This window comes from Galleria mellonella, unplaced genomic scaffold, assembly GCF_026898425.1.
Source record: "Galleria mellonella isolate WM207_F2 unplaced genomic scaffold, CSIRO_AGI_GalMel_v1 utg103, whole genome shotgun sequence".
Lineage (NCBI taxonomy): Eukaryota > Metazoa > Arthropoda > Insecta > Lepidoptera > Pyralidae > Galleria > Galleria mellonella.
The window spans coordinates 1962499-1979373 of NW_026441966.1; the positions used below are offsets into that span (position 1 = coordinate 1962499).

The 16875-nt window shown below is 34.0% G+C and overlaps 1 protein-coding gene across 9 annotated transcripts in view; it reads right to left on the minus strand.

Moving 5' to 3' along the window:
- Window positions 1-765: 765 nt before the first annotated feature.
- Window positions 766-16875, minus strand: part of LOC113515865 (adhesion G-protein coupled receptor G2-like) — a 30498-nt gene continuing 14388 nt past the window's right edge. For 3 of the 9 annotated variants that reach the window (XM_052903098.1, XM_052903044.1, XM_052903124.1), the window contains 11 exons: window positions 16515-16750; window positions 14933-15018; window positions 13779-13877; window positions 11526-11760; window positions 9738-9943; window positions 7769-7982; window positions 7169-7272; window positions 5928-6029; window positions 4956-5187; window positions 3588-3787; window positions 766-3094 (listed from right to left, as the gene is read on the minus strand). In XM_052903098.1, the coding sequence (XP_052759058.1) occupies window positions 1991-3094; window positions 3588-3787; window positions 4956-5187; window positions 5928-6029; window positions 7169-7272; window positions 7769-7982; window positions 9738-9943; window positions 11526-11760; window positions 13779-13877; window positions 14933-15018; window positions 16515-16737 (2805 nt within the window). In that variant the 5' untranslated portion in view covers window positions 16738-16750 and the 3' untranslated portion in view covers window positions 766-1990. The remainder of the gene's footprint in view (window positions 3095-3587; window positions 3788-4955; window positions 5188-5927; window positions 6030-7168; window positions 7273-7768; window positions 7983-9737; window positions 9944-11525; window positions 11761-13778; window positions 13878-14932; window positions 15019-16514; window positions 16751-16875) is intronic. The other 6 variants (XM_052903064.1, XM_052902406.1, XM_052902794.1 and 3 more) reach the window with 3 other exon arrangements.

The following is a 16875-nucleotide window of genomic DNA, read 5'->3' on the forward strand; positions in this document are numbered from 1 at the left end:
ATTATAATATTCTTTAAATTAGATTAAGAAATTGATTTTTTTTTCTCAAATTTAGGCAACACTTCCGAGTAGCATGAATAATGTTATATTGGTTACCATATGAACTTGTCGTTTTTGCCAGCTATTTAATTTTTTTTATTATTATTTATTATTTTAGCCGTTAACAGACATAAGCATTCCCCATAAGGGGACTTTTGCCAGTAGTTGGCAAGCTTGGCAGGCGTGTTGGCAACCACAGTTAGGCTTTTAAAGATGTTTTAAGAAAGGCGCTGCTGGTTATCCCTCGCCCTCCTTTAGTTGCTTCTTACGACACCCACGGGAAAGGAAGGGGTGGCCCATTCTATGCCGGAGCACACGCGGCAAAACTAGTTCATGTGAAAAGCAAACAGAAATTATGGAAATTAAAATAATAAAAAAGCTGACGACCTGTAAACGTAACCAATTCCATAGATACACAATTTTCTTCGCCCAAAATAGATTACATCATTATTTAAATGTAGTGAGATGTGTGATCCCGGCATAGAATATACCACCCCTTCCTTTCCTATGGGTGTCGTAAGAGGCGACTGAGGGAATTTAATGGTCGAAGAATAGGCAGCAGCGTCTCTGTTAAAACTTCAATAAAGCTTAACCGCGGTTGCCAACCAGCCTGGCAAGCATAGCAACTCTTAGCATAAACTCCTTTATGGGTGCGATCTGAGTTCGGCAGTGGACAGTTAATAATAATAGTAATAAAGCAAAAAACGAAAATAAAAATACATTAAGTGGAATACTAATGATGTAATTTGGTGAATTATTGTTGATAAATATGGCAGGCGTTATGAATAAGGTACAATAATCCTTCTACTATAAAATATTATTACCAGATTACAATTGCTTACGATAGTACAGACAAAGTAACTATATCATTTGAGAATAAAGCATTTGAAAATAACTTAGAAAGATAGTCCACAACTTCTTGTTTTTTAAATTTTTTATGCAACTTAAAATGGCAAACAAGCTGACGTCCATCTGATGGAAAAGCGGTAACCGTCCCCTATAGACATGATTGGACTAATACAATGTATATAAAATAAATATGACATGTTAATCCCTATTTTTCCATTGAATTTACAGTACACTCTTACAATATAATATACTGTACTTCTTCGTACTAGACGACGTACTCCAAAATGATACCACTTTTATAGTTCCACTAGTGTCTTTTATATTTATTTACATAACAAAATTATGGTTACAAAAAAAAACACAAAGAGATACAAGAATGGTATGCAAAAATTCAAATCATTCTTTTTCTTTTTTTAAATATACTATATGGCTTCTTTCCAGCCATGACCACGTACTGAACACCTTCCATGAAATCGTAGACTTATTATTTGAATATAGGTACAACATTTTCAATTTATATAGGTAAATTTATTTATATATGGATGTGATTTGGAACAAAATCTTACAGCTGATTTAACCTCAAATGTCATATGTCTTTACATAAATTTGTTTTTTAAAAATCTTGCTACTCAGTGAAGAAGTTTTATTTTTTAATATAAAATCCGTACATTAAAATAAGCAGTTTTTATAAGTAGTTTATATAGTATTATAGTTAATTTATATATATACATATAGATGCTTTACGAGTACTATTATTGTAAACAATCTATGTTACAAATGTAATGCAATTTTTTTTTTTTATTAAATTCATTGAGCACAACTGCCTAAAGGTAAATAAATTTAATTGAAATAAAATGAATCATGGTATATTATATATAACGTAGTATTTCATTAAAATATATTTATAAACAAATGAAAATGATTACAATTAATAAAAAATAAAAACAGAGCTATTCGTTCCTCGAAGTTAATCTTAGCCTAAATAATTACTACATGCTATTTACACATTATGTACATATATCTTATTATGTAGTTTTTAAATAAATAATATATTAGTACCTAGTCCAATTCTGGTTGCAAAATTCCAACTGGCTTTAAAATATTAATATGGATTTTCACTTTGCATAGTACGCTGTGAATATCGCCGCCTATATTTAGTTGTAAATTTGATCTTATTATACCACATATTTCTAGTATCATTATTACCACATACAATAAATAGAAACAGGAGGAATCCTTGAGTTGTCACGGTGACAGTAAAAACATATGCACAAATCACTTTGTACGCGAACAGTCCAAATATCCACGGCAAACCGAACAAAAACATAAGAACGAGCCCGATTCTAGCACATCTTATTGCTTCCTGCATACTATCCATCTTTTGTTTTCCCAAATTTCTATTACGCATACTCCAAGTTACATGCCCAATTGTATATATAAATACAAGGAAATTAACCACCAATATAATTGCAATGGGCGCGTAAACTGACAACCACAAAGCAAGTCCCGAAGGATAGCAGAAACTGCCACTAGGAGCCATCTCTTCGAAACGTCTCACGTAAGACTTTGGAGAAATTAGAAGGAGTATAGCAATAACGACTGCGGGGGCTGCCCAAGAAAAACCTGATGTTATTAGTAATTTATTGGGTATACTACTAAAATTTGCAATGGTGTATTGAACTGCAACCATGTCGAAATAAGCAATTATGGCAACCACCAACATCCAACAGAACGATGCCAACAGGGAGTAATGCAAAACAACTCCAGTGACCAAACATGAAAAGCTGTATTGATCGTATTTAACAAACGCCACTAATAAAAAACAAAGCGAAAGAATCAATAATGCAACACATAACTGAAGCCACATACGATTGCGAAATACTGAACGCCAGGTATTAAACAAGAAAGCAGTGGTCGCAATCAAGGTGACACCAAAGATTGATAAGCCACAACCAATTATAGATAATAATTCTAATATTCTTTCGTCAGACTCCGAGAACCTGGGTCGTGGTATTAATATTTCAGCAAAATGGGTGAGATGGTCGCATAGACATGTATCCAGAAGGAATGAACTAGTTGAGGAGACAAAGATGCATCCTTCTTGCGACCAATACCCGGAACCATCCGGCTGGAACTGCCAATAACCACAGGAACGTTTCGTTTCCCTTTCCGGTTCTTCCATTGGCCTAAAATGTAGTTTCACTACCTGTAAAATTAAAATCTTCTTTTAATATTTTTAATTTTCCTTTTTTTCATTTTAACATAAATGTGATCATCCGAAAATTATATGTTACGCACGAAAATATTTATTCTTATGACTGAAATCAGTAATTAATGTTTTGTGAGACTTTATTTTCACTGTTAAAAGTACAATAATATCATCCACTGCTAAACATAGACACACGCACACGCACGCACGCACGCCCGCTCGCACGCATGCACGCACACACACACACACACAATACAAACATAAACATGTATAAATATTAATATGACATACTATGTACGGTGCTATATTATGAATTGTAACTTAATTATTGGTTAATGTTATTAATTTTAAGGCTTAATGTTAGCTAAATATGAAACTGTTTATGTACTGTATAAGAACTTTGTCATTACCTATTCAAAGCAAATAAAGTATTTCTATTCCCTTCTATCAAAACATTAAAAGTAGTATAATGGTGTATGAAAAAAATTACCTCATTGTCGAATTGTGTCAAGTTAACAACATTGATGCTGATCACCCGGCTGTTGATGACGTTTGCACCTTCGTATTGAAAGGCGCGGTTAGTGAGGAACACCACAAAACTGATACGTCTAGGAGAATCCAGCACAGACCTTGGTAGATCCACAACGGCTTCAGTCCGTTTAGCAAGTAAATGCGATATGTTGACATCCACTGTGATGACACAATATTGTTGGTCAAATCTAACAGTCACTTGACAATGTAATCCTAAATCATCTTCATCATTTCGGCATTATAGATAGATAGATACCCTTTACTCTTTCGACCATAAGATTACAATAGTGAACTTATTATAAATACAAACAATTACAAGAAATGATCACACTGAGAAAACAATGGGCGACCTTATCGCTAGCATCCCCCTTGGGGGGTTTTGCCAGTAGTTGCCATGCTTGGCAGGCGGATTGGCAACCGCAGTCAAGCTTTAGAGATGTTTTAAGAGTGACGTTGCTGCCCATCCCTCGCTCATCTTTAGTCTATTCTTACCACACCCACAGGATAGGAAGGGGTGGCCTATTCTATGCCGGGACCACACGGTCATCCACAACCTTTAGATGGAGAAGAGAAATTATAAACAATTTGTCTGGAAGCACGAAAGTGTTCTTTTTTTTAATACATGTATACACTATTTCCATGCAGACCCTCTAGAAATCATTGTATTTAATTCACTGTAAAATCGTCGTGATGGGCCGACTTGAATGACTTAATTCTCATCTATATCCCTTATCACACTAACACTGACGGGGTTAGCAGTCCATTTTCATACATTAAAAAACTTTGTTCATTGTTTATTACAGAACATAGGCTTCTTTCATATTTCTCATCAAAGTACCGTTCTCAACTCCCCTACTATTTTTGTGATGACATGACTTTCCGTGAGACCATCTTACACTATACTTGCAAATGAACACCTTTCTTCGCCGTCGGACATCGGTCGATGCTCAAGCCATATAGATACAATTTTGCCATATCAACTTGCTAATCTTTCGGATTTTTTTGGCCACTTTGGATTGTCTACGAAAACCTTCATTTCAAAATCTATCACGCAGTGGAAGTAGCATAACTCTATATAATACTGTACTATATAAAGTTTTAAATAACACATACTTTTTATTATTTATTATTATTATACTATATTTATTATTATTACAATAAGAAATTTAACAAAAAAAATACATTTACCATAAATAAAGAAATTAGAGACTCTCTAAAAGCAATCCCTTCCAGACAACCTTTTGATAAAGAAGTATAAATAGTTTAAACACACCTTACCTTATAAACAGAGGTGAAAACCAAATATAAACAAAAAAAAAACACTTACCGAGGAACTCAAATGCTTCTGTCATGAAAGCTTCCACTTCCCTGGTAGCCACCCTCAGTCCGATCACAGGATTAAAATGGCCAACATCCGCTGCCAAGAAAGCAATGTTGTCCTTCACTATCATGTCCGTTAGAGTACCATTCAAGTGTATTCTAGTACCGAGGTCATCGAGCAATGTAAGCAATTCACCAGGGAATACCACGTCCTCCTCAATTCCCAGAAGATCGTTGATCTATAAACAAAAGATAGCCCTATATCTTCTAACCTTCATTCAATCACAATACTGTTGCATATTTACAAAGGATATTATTATTGTCGCAAAATCCCATTGATATTATAATTGTTTATATTAAAAGGCCAATAATCATTAAAATCTATTTTTCTCATCAAAACTAGGTAAAGCAATATACACTAAAGCAATTAATTGTTTGTTGGAACAAAATTTAAGATCCAGTTAAAGTCTATAGACATTTTGATACAAACTCTCATTTAAAAGATTAATTTTTAAATGTTTTATTTCATGTTTATTTAAAATAATCAAAATCACATAATAATAATTTTGTACCATAATAAATTACTTTATTTTATTTCTGTTTTTAACAAATCTTAGTACACTAAACTAACTGACGACCTAATTAACGGAAAGTGGTAACTGTGACCTGCAGACATGCCAACAGAATTATGGGGCGTTACAGAATACAATGTAATACTCATAGTACACCGTATGCGTTACCATTCCTGAGGACTGGGAGGTATTGCTAGTGGTTACCACAATTAGCAGAACGGATTGACAACCGCAGTTAGGCTTTGGAAAAGTTTTAAGAGGGACGCTGCTGCCCATCCCTTGGCCTCCCTTAGTCGCCTCTTACGACACTCACAGGAAAGAAAGGGGTGGCCTATTCTATGCTGGGACCATACGGGACTAAATCTGTAATATTAGTTCACAATTAAATAAATAGAATAAAACCTCACCTCGTCCAATATATCGTCAACGTCAATAATGTATATAGAATCGCCTTTACCAAGCAGCTCTTTGATTTCTTCTATTATTAACAAAATTCGTAATTCTATCTCCTATAATGAAATAAAACGTGCATTATTATTATTTTTATTATTGCTTCTATTCTATATTATTTATTTATTATTAAAAACATTTGCATAAATTTTATTTTTTTTTATTTTGCATAACTTTTAAAAATTAAAAATTATTAATACTCGTGTTACAAACTAGCAATTTCTGTTTTGAAAATTGGTAATCACTTTGTCGTTATACCGTACTCGTAAGTACACTAACACAACTTATTCCTTAAAACTGGTAGTTAATTAATTTTTTTTTTATGTGTGAAAATGGTATAGTAACCCCACCTGCGCTAACGGGATACGCTGGCGGAGCACCAGTGAAGGGTGATAGATGAGAATGAAAACAGGCCAGTTAGCCCATCATGATGAATTCATCAGAAATTAACCATGATAGTTTCCAGGGGGAACGGCGAGGAGGTCGACCTGGTTGGGTATATTGCTAGCAATGGGATTCTCAGTCTCCATTACTATTATTTATATTTGAAATAATTATTTTTTAAAGTTACAATTATTTCTAATAATTTTCTTGAGGTTTAAGATAAAAATAAGTATATATGTACCTATGTATTCTAATGAGTTTTAAATTATTTGTAATGGAATTTACCAAAGTAAAAAAAAAATATTATTTTCCTGAGACTTTTTGGATAATAATTTATATAGTACCAATCAAGATAGATGTAGTAAGTACAAAGATAGATGTAGTAAGATAGATATGTAGTTTTTTTTTTAATGGATGATAATGGAATGGTAACCCCACCCGCGCTATCAGTATACACCGGCAGGGCACCAGTGAAGGATGATAGGTGAGGATGAAGTAGGTCAGTTAGCCCATCGTGAGGTATTCAACAAGAATTGTTCACGATGGTTTCCAGGGGGAACCACGTGGAGGTCGACCTAATAAGGCATATTGCTAGCAATGGGGCTGTCAAACTCCATTACTAACAATCCCTTTCCCCCCGATAGATATGTAGTTATAGATTAATATTTTTAATGGTATTTAACAAAGTTACAATTTCATAATAATTATATTTTAAAATTACAGTTTCTTATAATAGTTTTGTTGAGTTTTTTTGCATAGTACAATATATATAGGTATATGCTTATCTTGACGGGTATAAATCACGGAAACTTACCGTCAACTCAGGCGTAACATCTGTAGTGGTCGTTAAATCTATTGTATCTGTAATCGTTAAGTCTTCAGTCGTCTCCATAGTGGTCGCTTCCGTCGTAGTTGTAACTGAACAAAATACGTGTTTAGTAATATAATAAAATTCTAAATAAACGATGCCGAGATATGACAGACGAGACAAGTTTAACAAATACCAAAACCATATTTTTTAACAATATTGTATATCTGTTTATCTATCACGCTATCACTACTGTACCAAATTGGATGCAGTTACTATAAATACTAAAAACCAGCATGCTGGTCAACTTTTTTTTACAGTTTTACGTGATAAATGGTCATGAGTTTTTCTTTTAAAACTTCTTTATTTATTTTGTTTTATAATTTTTATGTCTTTTTAATTCGTAAAAACTCATTTTATTTATTAAATAATTAAATCTAAACACGTCAAGATACATTATGTGCGTAAGTATATAGAACACTGATAAAAAAAACAAGTCAACTAATTTGACAAATAGCTGACAATAAATTGACTCGTTTTTTAGGCTCGATGCTCTATCTATATAATCTAAGGGTATATAGTATATAAATATAAACGTATTCCCACCAGAACTCAGGTCCAGATATATGGCCGTGTGTGGTGTGATGCTGCAGTCGCACCGATGCAACATGCCCGCTTCGGTCGGCCGTATGCTCTCACAGAATGTCTGAGTCCATATACCCGGCAGAGACGCTAAAACTTGCACCCAACTGACGCATTTCACTTCGTCTGCGTACATACCATCTGTATGTACTATATCCTTAAAGTAGAAACTCGTTAACTGTAAAATATATATTATAAAGTAATTAAGTTCTTGTAATTGTTTATATTTTTTTTTGATGGATAGAAATGGAATGGTAACCCCACCTGCGCTAACGGGATATGCTGACGGAGCACCAGTGAAGGATGATCGATGAGAATGAAAACAGGCCAGTTAGCCCATCATGATGAATTCATCAGGAATTAACCATAATAGTTTCCAGGGGGAACCACGAGGAGGTCGACCTGGTTGGGTATATTGCTAGCAATGGGATTTTTAGTCTCCATTACTAACAATCCCTTTCCCCAAAATTGTTTATATTAATAAGTTTTCTATTGTAATGTTTTGGAGGAAACAATAAAGAATATCTATCTATCTATCTTTGAAGTAAATCCCGGGATTTGTTGTCATCTTAAAATGCTTTTAGACTCAGACAATAGAATAAACTCCCTGCCAAGGTTCTTCCTAGAGACTATGAAGGATTGAGGAGTATGGAGTTTTAAAAAGAGTGTATTAGGGTTTCTTCAGAATCAATACCGCGCAAGTTACAGTCCTTGTATAAACATCAAGTGGCCTATATGCTTGATGGACACATTTGTGATATAAAAAAAATTTGAAAATAGCAAACAAGCTGATGGCCCACCTATTGGAAATTAATAACCGTAGCCTGTAAATATAAACTGCGCAGTGGACATAATATAACACCTATGACACCTCTGATGCGTTGCTAGTTGCCATTTACAAGATGTTGTCCCCGTAATTTCACCACCACGCTTCATAGTAAACACAGCCATGTAAACAACTGTTTCACGGTAAAAACAGACAAACTAATGCAAAGGACTTTTGTACAAAGTTTCCCCTCTGGTGTCTCTCTGGTATCCATTATAGTAGCATATCCTCTCCTATTTCTGAAATTCCATGGTTGTAAAATTAGATAAATTTTAATGTATAAATACTATTTTAATAAATGATACTAATGCCCCTCCAAAAAAGAACTTCTTAAAAAAGTATAGGCACTCGAGATGATATAAAGATTTCAACGGCAGGCTCAAGACAACTGGCACACCAATCCATTGATGGATTAGCCATCGCTAGCAAGTTGAAATGAGACAACGAACGTTTCTATCTCATTCTATTTGAAGGGCATACTAGTGATGACAAATCCATCGATGGATTGCCACTTGCTTACCACTTGTTTAGAGGGTCAAGTCTTTAAAAGTTATTATGGAATAAAGAAACTCATATACAAACATGAATAAATGGGCGAAACAGTATACTCTGTTATGTCCATGGTACTGCTCATGTCTATAGGCGACGGTTGCCAATTTCCATCAGGTGGACCGTCAGCTTGTTTGCCATTCTAAGTTGCATAGAAAAAATTAACCCAAAACACATTAAGAGTAATTAATAGAATAAAGAATATTTATATTCTTCTATTAAAATAAATATAAGAATATATCTATTCTAGTCGGAATCTAAGAAGGTAGCGCTTAGAAAATGCGACATATCGCATTTTTTTTTAATGTGTGATAATGGAAATGTACCCCACCCGCACTATCGGTATACACCGGCGGGGCACCAGTGAAGGAAGATAAGTGAGGATGAAGTGTGTCAGTTAGCCCATCGTGACGAATTCAACAATAATTGTTCACGATGGTTTCCAGAGGGAACCACGCGGAGGTCGACCTAATAGGGCACATTGCTAGCAATGGGAATGTCAAACTCCATTACTATCCCTTTCCCCCCGACAAATCGCATTAGATCTTACGAACTTACGTCATCATCAGACTGTTCTCCCGGTAGATTGACGCTGACAATTCGGCTAGTGATGAACGGCCGGTCGTCCTGAAGATTGAATTGACCGTAATTCCTATCATCGCGCAACACCACGAAGCTTATCCTGCCAGTTACATCTAGAAACCTCTCAGGCAAGTACACCACAGCATCACTTGCGTCTGGAGTAAGATGACTCGGGTCCTTAACTGTAAGTAAATGGGAGATGCGACTTTCAAATGAACAGGGTCATCAATTCATTTCCATTCCGTTCCGTTATCTGTTCCCTGCTGAATATAGGCCTCAAACACCAGAGAGAGATTTTGTACAACTGTCGATTGCTTGGGTACCTCTGTCCCATTCGTGTTTCAACCGTGAAGCAATTGTGTTTGCATAGCTGTGTTTCGGTTTGAAGGGTGGGATATGGCGTGAATTTACAGGGTACAGAGGAATAACACCCGAGTCCTCAGGAATGGCAACGCATGGGGGTATCATGGGCGAAACAGTATACTCTGTTATGTCCATGGTACTGCTCATGTCTATAGGCGACGGTTACCACTTTCTATCAGGTGGGCCGTCAGCTTGTTTGCCATTCTAAGTTGCATAAAAAAAATGTACTAACGATTAATAAAATTAAACAGTTGTTAACAATATGTTATTATTAATAGTAGATAATTAATTAATAGTAGTTGAACTAGTATTGAGATAAAATTAGTAATCAATGTGATTATTATTTTATTTATTTATTTATTCATTAGTACAAATATGTGTACATGGCGGACTTAATGCTAAAAGCATTCTCTCCCAGTCAACCATAGGCAAGTGTCAGAATACTAGAATGCGGTACTACTAATTATTGATGTACATACATACTAACATTACATATATAAACAAATAAATATATATGAATAACAAATATACTTACACATATATGATATATACTATACTATACACGAATTTGGGAATAATATAAAGCACTTATTGCTCGGATAAAAATAAAAAGTGAGCGTGAACGCTTTTTTTGAAAGACGGTTTAGTCGGTAATCTCTTAATGGAATCAGGAAGCGCGTTCCAGAGTCGTGAAGAATGTAGTAGAAAAGAGTTTGAAGCGTAACCAGTACGGTGAGAGGGGAAGGATAATTATTAAATTTACATAAATTAATGCTTATTAAAATTTCGTAATCACAATTCAAGTAGATATTAAGAATTGAAAAAGATTATCCTTGTTAGAAACTTATATATTATTTTATATCGAATTATTCTTAATTCGATTGTAATTTTGTATGTAAATAGATAAATTACAGGAAATCGTCGCACATTCTGAATCTATTTAGTTGATTATTTTTTTTTTATCGACAGACTAGATTCTGATATTTTTTTTAATGGGTGATAATGGTATGGTAGCCCCGCCTGCGCTATCGGTATACGTTGACAGGGCACTAGTGAGTGATGATAGGTGACAATGAAAGCAGGTCAGTTAGCCTATCGTCATGAATTCCGATAGAATTAACCCCGATGGTTTTAAGTGGAAACCGTGCGTAGGACAACCTAATAGGGTATATCGCTAGCAATGGGTCAGTTAGACCCCATTACTAACAATAACTTTACCCCGCATTCTAAATATTACTCATAGATAGATTAATTTTAAAGATTTACTAACATAATTAAAAATTGTAGCTCACTTTAAAACTAAACTACTGAGCCGATTACGATAAAATTTCTATCGAACCAATCTGTAGCCAAGTAAGTGTGAGCCACTTTTAATACACGGCAATACTTATCATTACTCACCAGTAATATACTCAAATGATTCATCAGAAAATGTATTAGATCCTGTACTGACGATTCTCAGCCCCCTAAATCCATTTTGGGGTGAAGAATTTACCATCAGTATGGCTAAATTGTCTCGAATTATCGAACTCGTTCTTGAACCTTCCAGAACCAATCTAGATGATAATGTATCCAGAGTAGATACAAAGCCAGGAGGAAATACCTCATAGGTGACCTCGTTTAGAAGTACGTCTATCTGAAATTTATCATTAACAAGAAATAAATAAACATATTTGATATATAATCTATGTATATAATTATTAGATAAACTATATTTTTTTACATACGAATTATTAAAACTGATTCTTACAATAAATAAACAATTAAATTCAAAAAGAAAATAAGAATATATATTTGAAAATATTTTAATGCATAACCTTGTTTAATAGTTATGGTTCGAGGACCTCGATCGCGAAGGAGAGCCTCATCGACGATCCACTATCGTTATAAAAACCACGACCACTCTGTGAAGAGTGTACGACTGAAGAAAGAGAGAGATGAATATTTGCCACCTTTGTTTATGTAAAAAAAAAAATTAATTACCACAGACTCGCGGTTTATTTTTCTTTTTTTATCATACGATTAAATATCTTACCGATTTAGTAATTGTAAAAAAATTTACGATTAAAAAAGATTAATGTACTTCCACATTTTTAAGATAAGAACAAACAGGTATCGATTTGTAAAAAAGGACAATCATTGTCTATTTTTTCTAAATTTATTACTGACTAGCTATCCGCCCCGATTTCGCGCACTAAATGCGACTTTAAAACAATATAAATAGAATATTTAAAAATATATAGAATTTTCATTGTGCCTCCGATCAAACTGTTTATCTACTCCTCTCCATCCAAAGGTTGCGTAAGATCACTTTTAGCGATAAGGCCGCCCATCGTTTTCTCACTATGATCATTCCTTGTAATTGTTTGTATATATATATACACAAATATATGTAGCCTGCCAAAGATATTTTTTTATGTGTGATAATGAAATGGTAAGCACCCTGCTTACGCTATCAGTATATGCTGGCGGGGCATCAGTGAGGAATGATAGATGATGATGAAAGCAGGTCCGTTAGCCCATCGTGATGAATTCCACTAGAATTTACCACGATAGTTTCCAGGGAGAACCGCGTGGAAATCGACCTGATAGGGTGTATTGCTAGGGAAATTTGACTCCATTACTAACAATCCTTTTCCCCATGCCAAATAAATTAAAAATGGATCAAAAATACCTGGAGTATAATAATGTAATAATAATAATGTAATTTTATATATAAGCAGTATTATTGTAAAATTTATTTGGTTTTTACTGTTATGGTGACATAATTATTTCAATTAATAAAATAAATATAGTTTAACTGTCATTCGCTGTTTTTCGCGATCATATCTGGTAGATTATGACGATAAACTTCGGAGCAAAGCTATGGGATTTTATTCACCTGCCTAGAAAACATATTAGGAATCCTTAGAATCCAACAGAGGAGCATGCATTGACGGATATAGACAGGAGAAAGTAGGACTCGCATACCGGGTTAACTTGCTGAGTAGTTGAACACCATGGGTGCACCCTATGGCTTTGACTCCTTTTCCACACACGAACACTGGTTATATTCACAATTAGCATGTAAAAGGCACGCGAATCTCCATAGATTTCGTAGTCTTTTTTCACTTAGAGTATGAGCGACACAAGCTCAGGTACTAGCGACCGCCATAATGATATTTTTCGTTTTACATTGAAACACAGAGGTCGCCGGTCGGCACGAAAATTTTAATTGTAGTTGTTAATAAATTAATGGGAATATATTATTACGAATGGATAAAGGAATTAGGAAAGGATGTCGGAACAATATCTATAAATGTAAAATAATTGTAAAATGATTGTAAAATGATGTAGTAATTTGTAAAATGATTGTAATTTGTAATCTGTATAATTTATTATTAATACTGACATTTATTTAATATGACCATTTAAGTAAAATAGTACATATTAGCATAGTATAGTGGCACAATTAAATAAATTTTATACGCCAGATTCGGGTGAAAAATGTGAACAATATTTAAATATTATATACCATCTTTTATACCATTTTTCAAACAAAATAAAGCTATTTGTATTTGTATTTATTTAAAATGTTCTAAAAATACCCTCAGGTAGAGTAAGAGCTGCCTGTACCAATTCCTCATTGTAATAAATACACTTGGCAGTACTTACTTCCGTTAATAGATCATCGACTTCTTCGATGTATATAGAATCTTGAGTAGCAAGCATATAATTGAGTACGCTTAAAATGTTCTCCAAATGTTCTTCTGGCTGTAAAATTGACATAGACATATTTAGTACATCAATAATCGGTTTTTTTTTATAAAATGTAAACATTCCATGCCTACATCTCTTAAGGAAATTAAAAAGGTGCCAAAATAGTACCACGTGGCTTTTGTAATAAATTTAAACTGTTTAATACAAATAAACTAATTTCATTTCACTTCAATCATATAAAAAACTTTAAGATAAGATGACGATAATCCAGCATGGCATAACTAGTTTGAAAAGTTTTTAACCGACTTCAAAAAGGAGGTACTCAATTCGGTTGTATTTTTTTTTGTTTGCTACCACATAACTTCGCCAGTTACAAACCGAAATGGAAAATTCTCTTTTTATCTGAAAGGATATACTTATAGATTAGAGCCATGTAAATTTATGGTAAGACAATCTTTTATTATTTGTTATATGAAAGCTTTTAATTTAAAAACATCTTGTACGGCAAATTAAAAGACATAACTAACTACCTACTAAAAACTAAATATTAGAAAAAAATATATATAGCCAGTGTCACTCGAAATAATAAAAAGGTTTTAACAATATCCCGTACACCCAAACCTGTTCAAATATTTAGAAGATGTGGTAGAATAAAGATTCTCGCATATATGAAACCTGAATACATTACACTCCTTTATAGAGCAGTCGCGTAATGTACTAAAACCAAGTACGAATTATTTCAAGCTTAATATTAGCATGAACCTTTTAAAATGCAGTACATCTGATTGATGATCTTTTATATCATCATCATCATCATCATCAGTATCCTGCCCTTATATCAATAATATAAATTTTGCAGTCGGCAAAATATATTTCCCCAATGTTTTAACTTTCTGTTTTACGACCAGCCGCCTGCCAGGCGTCAATCCTCTCAGGTAATACATTTATTGATGGTTTCCCAACCAGGTAGGGGATATGGAGGAAAGAATCGAGGAAAAAAAGGCGGATAGCTTGAGAGTGAGTACAGGAATTAATTGAATGATTGAAATCTTCTATATGAATTCGTAAAATAATGTGATAATTATAGTAAAATCAATTCACTTCCTTACCGTATGGTCACTTGAATCGAATAATATTCTGTCAATAGATGATTTGGTAATGCTTGTATTGTTTGTAAATATATTCGCTATTGAACCTGCAGTGATAAACAGAAATGAAAATATTAAACTAAAAAAAATAATCAGAAACTACCAAAGGGAGACTTTGTACAAAAGTCGTTTGCTTTTGCACCTCTGTCCCATTTGTGTTTCTACCGTGAAGCAGTTGTGTTTGTATGGCTGTGTTTCGGTTTGAAAGGTGGGATATGGCAATGAATTTACTGGGTACAGAGGAATAACACCTGAGTCTTTAGGAATGGCAAGGCATGGGGGTGTATCATGGACGAAACAGTATACTCTGTTAGGTCCATAGTACTGCTCATGTCTATAGGCGACGGTTTCCACTTTCCATCAGGTGGGCCGTCAGCTTGTTAACGCCTAAGTCTTTAGGAATGGCAAGGCATGGGGGTGTATCAGGGGTGAAACAATTATGTCCATGGTACTGCTCGTGTCTATAGGCGACGGTTACCACTTTCCATAAGGTGGACCGCCAGCTTGTTTGTCACTCTAAGCAGCATAAAAAAAAACAAAAACTATTTTATAAATAATTAAATATAAAATAATGTTTTTGTATTATTCTTTAAATTGTGCAATAATTAGGTAATAAATAAATATTGTCGAAAATAAACAACATAATACAAATTGGCCAATTTTGGAATTGTTTACACAAAACCTATTAGTGTGAAACATATTTATTTATTTATTTCTTATTACATAAACATAAATTTTAATTGGCATAAATTATAATTATAAATGCTAGCTATTAAAATATGAAATCATAATACAATCGGCCATGTGGTCCCGGCATAGAATAGGCCACCCCTTCCTTTCTCGTGAGTGTCGTAAGAAGCGACAAAGAGGTTTCTTCAGGGTCGGCAATGCGAGCGTAATGCCTGGTATTAATAGGTAACTGCTTACCATCAGGTGGGCCGTATGCTTGTTTGCCACCTTCGTAATATAAAAAAATATGATTATCATATTTTAATGAAATTTTTATAATAATTTGCTATCTAATCATATTATCCTATTAAAATTAAAAAAGCGAAAATTTGTAATGATGTATGGATATTTGTTATTCATTCACATAAAATATAACAATCCTAGGCACCCTACCAACTGGCAGTGATCTCAAAGAAGAAATATATATATATATATATATATATATATATATATATATATATTTAACTTTTTAATTACTTATCTCTAATTATATGTCTAGATTACCTATCTCTTCTATACTTAATATGTAAATAAATTATAACATTACAAACAGATTTGTATAAAATTCGGTACATTTTTTTTTTTATACCACTGAGGTGGCAAACAAGCATACGGTCCACCTGATGGTAAACGGTTACCGTAGCCTATGAACGCCTGCAATACCAGAGGTATTACGCGCGCGTTGCCGACCCTGAACGTACATATTCGTTAGGTTATATCCTAACTTAGCACATAGAACACTTTACGTACTTACTGATTCACGCGACCGAAGTTACGAGATAAGTATTGTATGGTGCACCTACAATTCACATACCTGCATTTAATGATCTATTCCCTTTGCCATTGTCAACTCTATAATCAATTAATCCGTTACTTTTTAATGTTGATACATCATACAACACGTCAGCAACGCTTTCATTTCCAGTAGCAGTGTTCAAAAACTCTTTCACTGTACCCGGCGATTCTACCGCATTTATTTGAATCCATGTTGATATTATAAATAGGTACAATACACAATTGTGACGTAACAAACACATCTGAAATCAATACCTGTGAATTATGTACATTGTGTTAGGTTTTTAAAGCCTAACAGCGGTTGCCAATCCGCCTATCAACCGTGGCAACTATTGGCAAAAATCATCTTAGCCATTATCCGTCCAGTGCTGGACATAGGC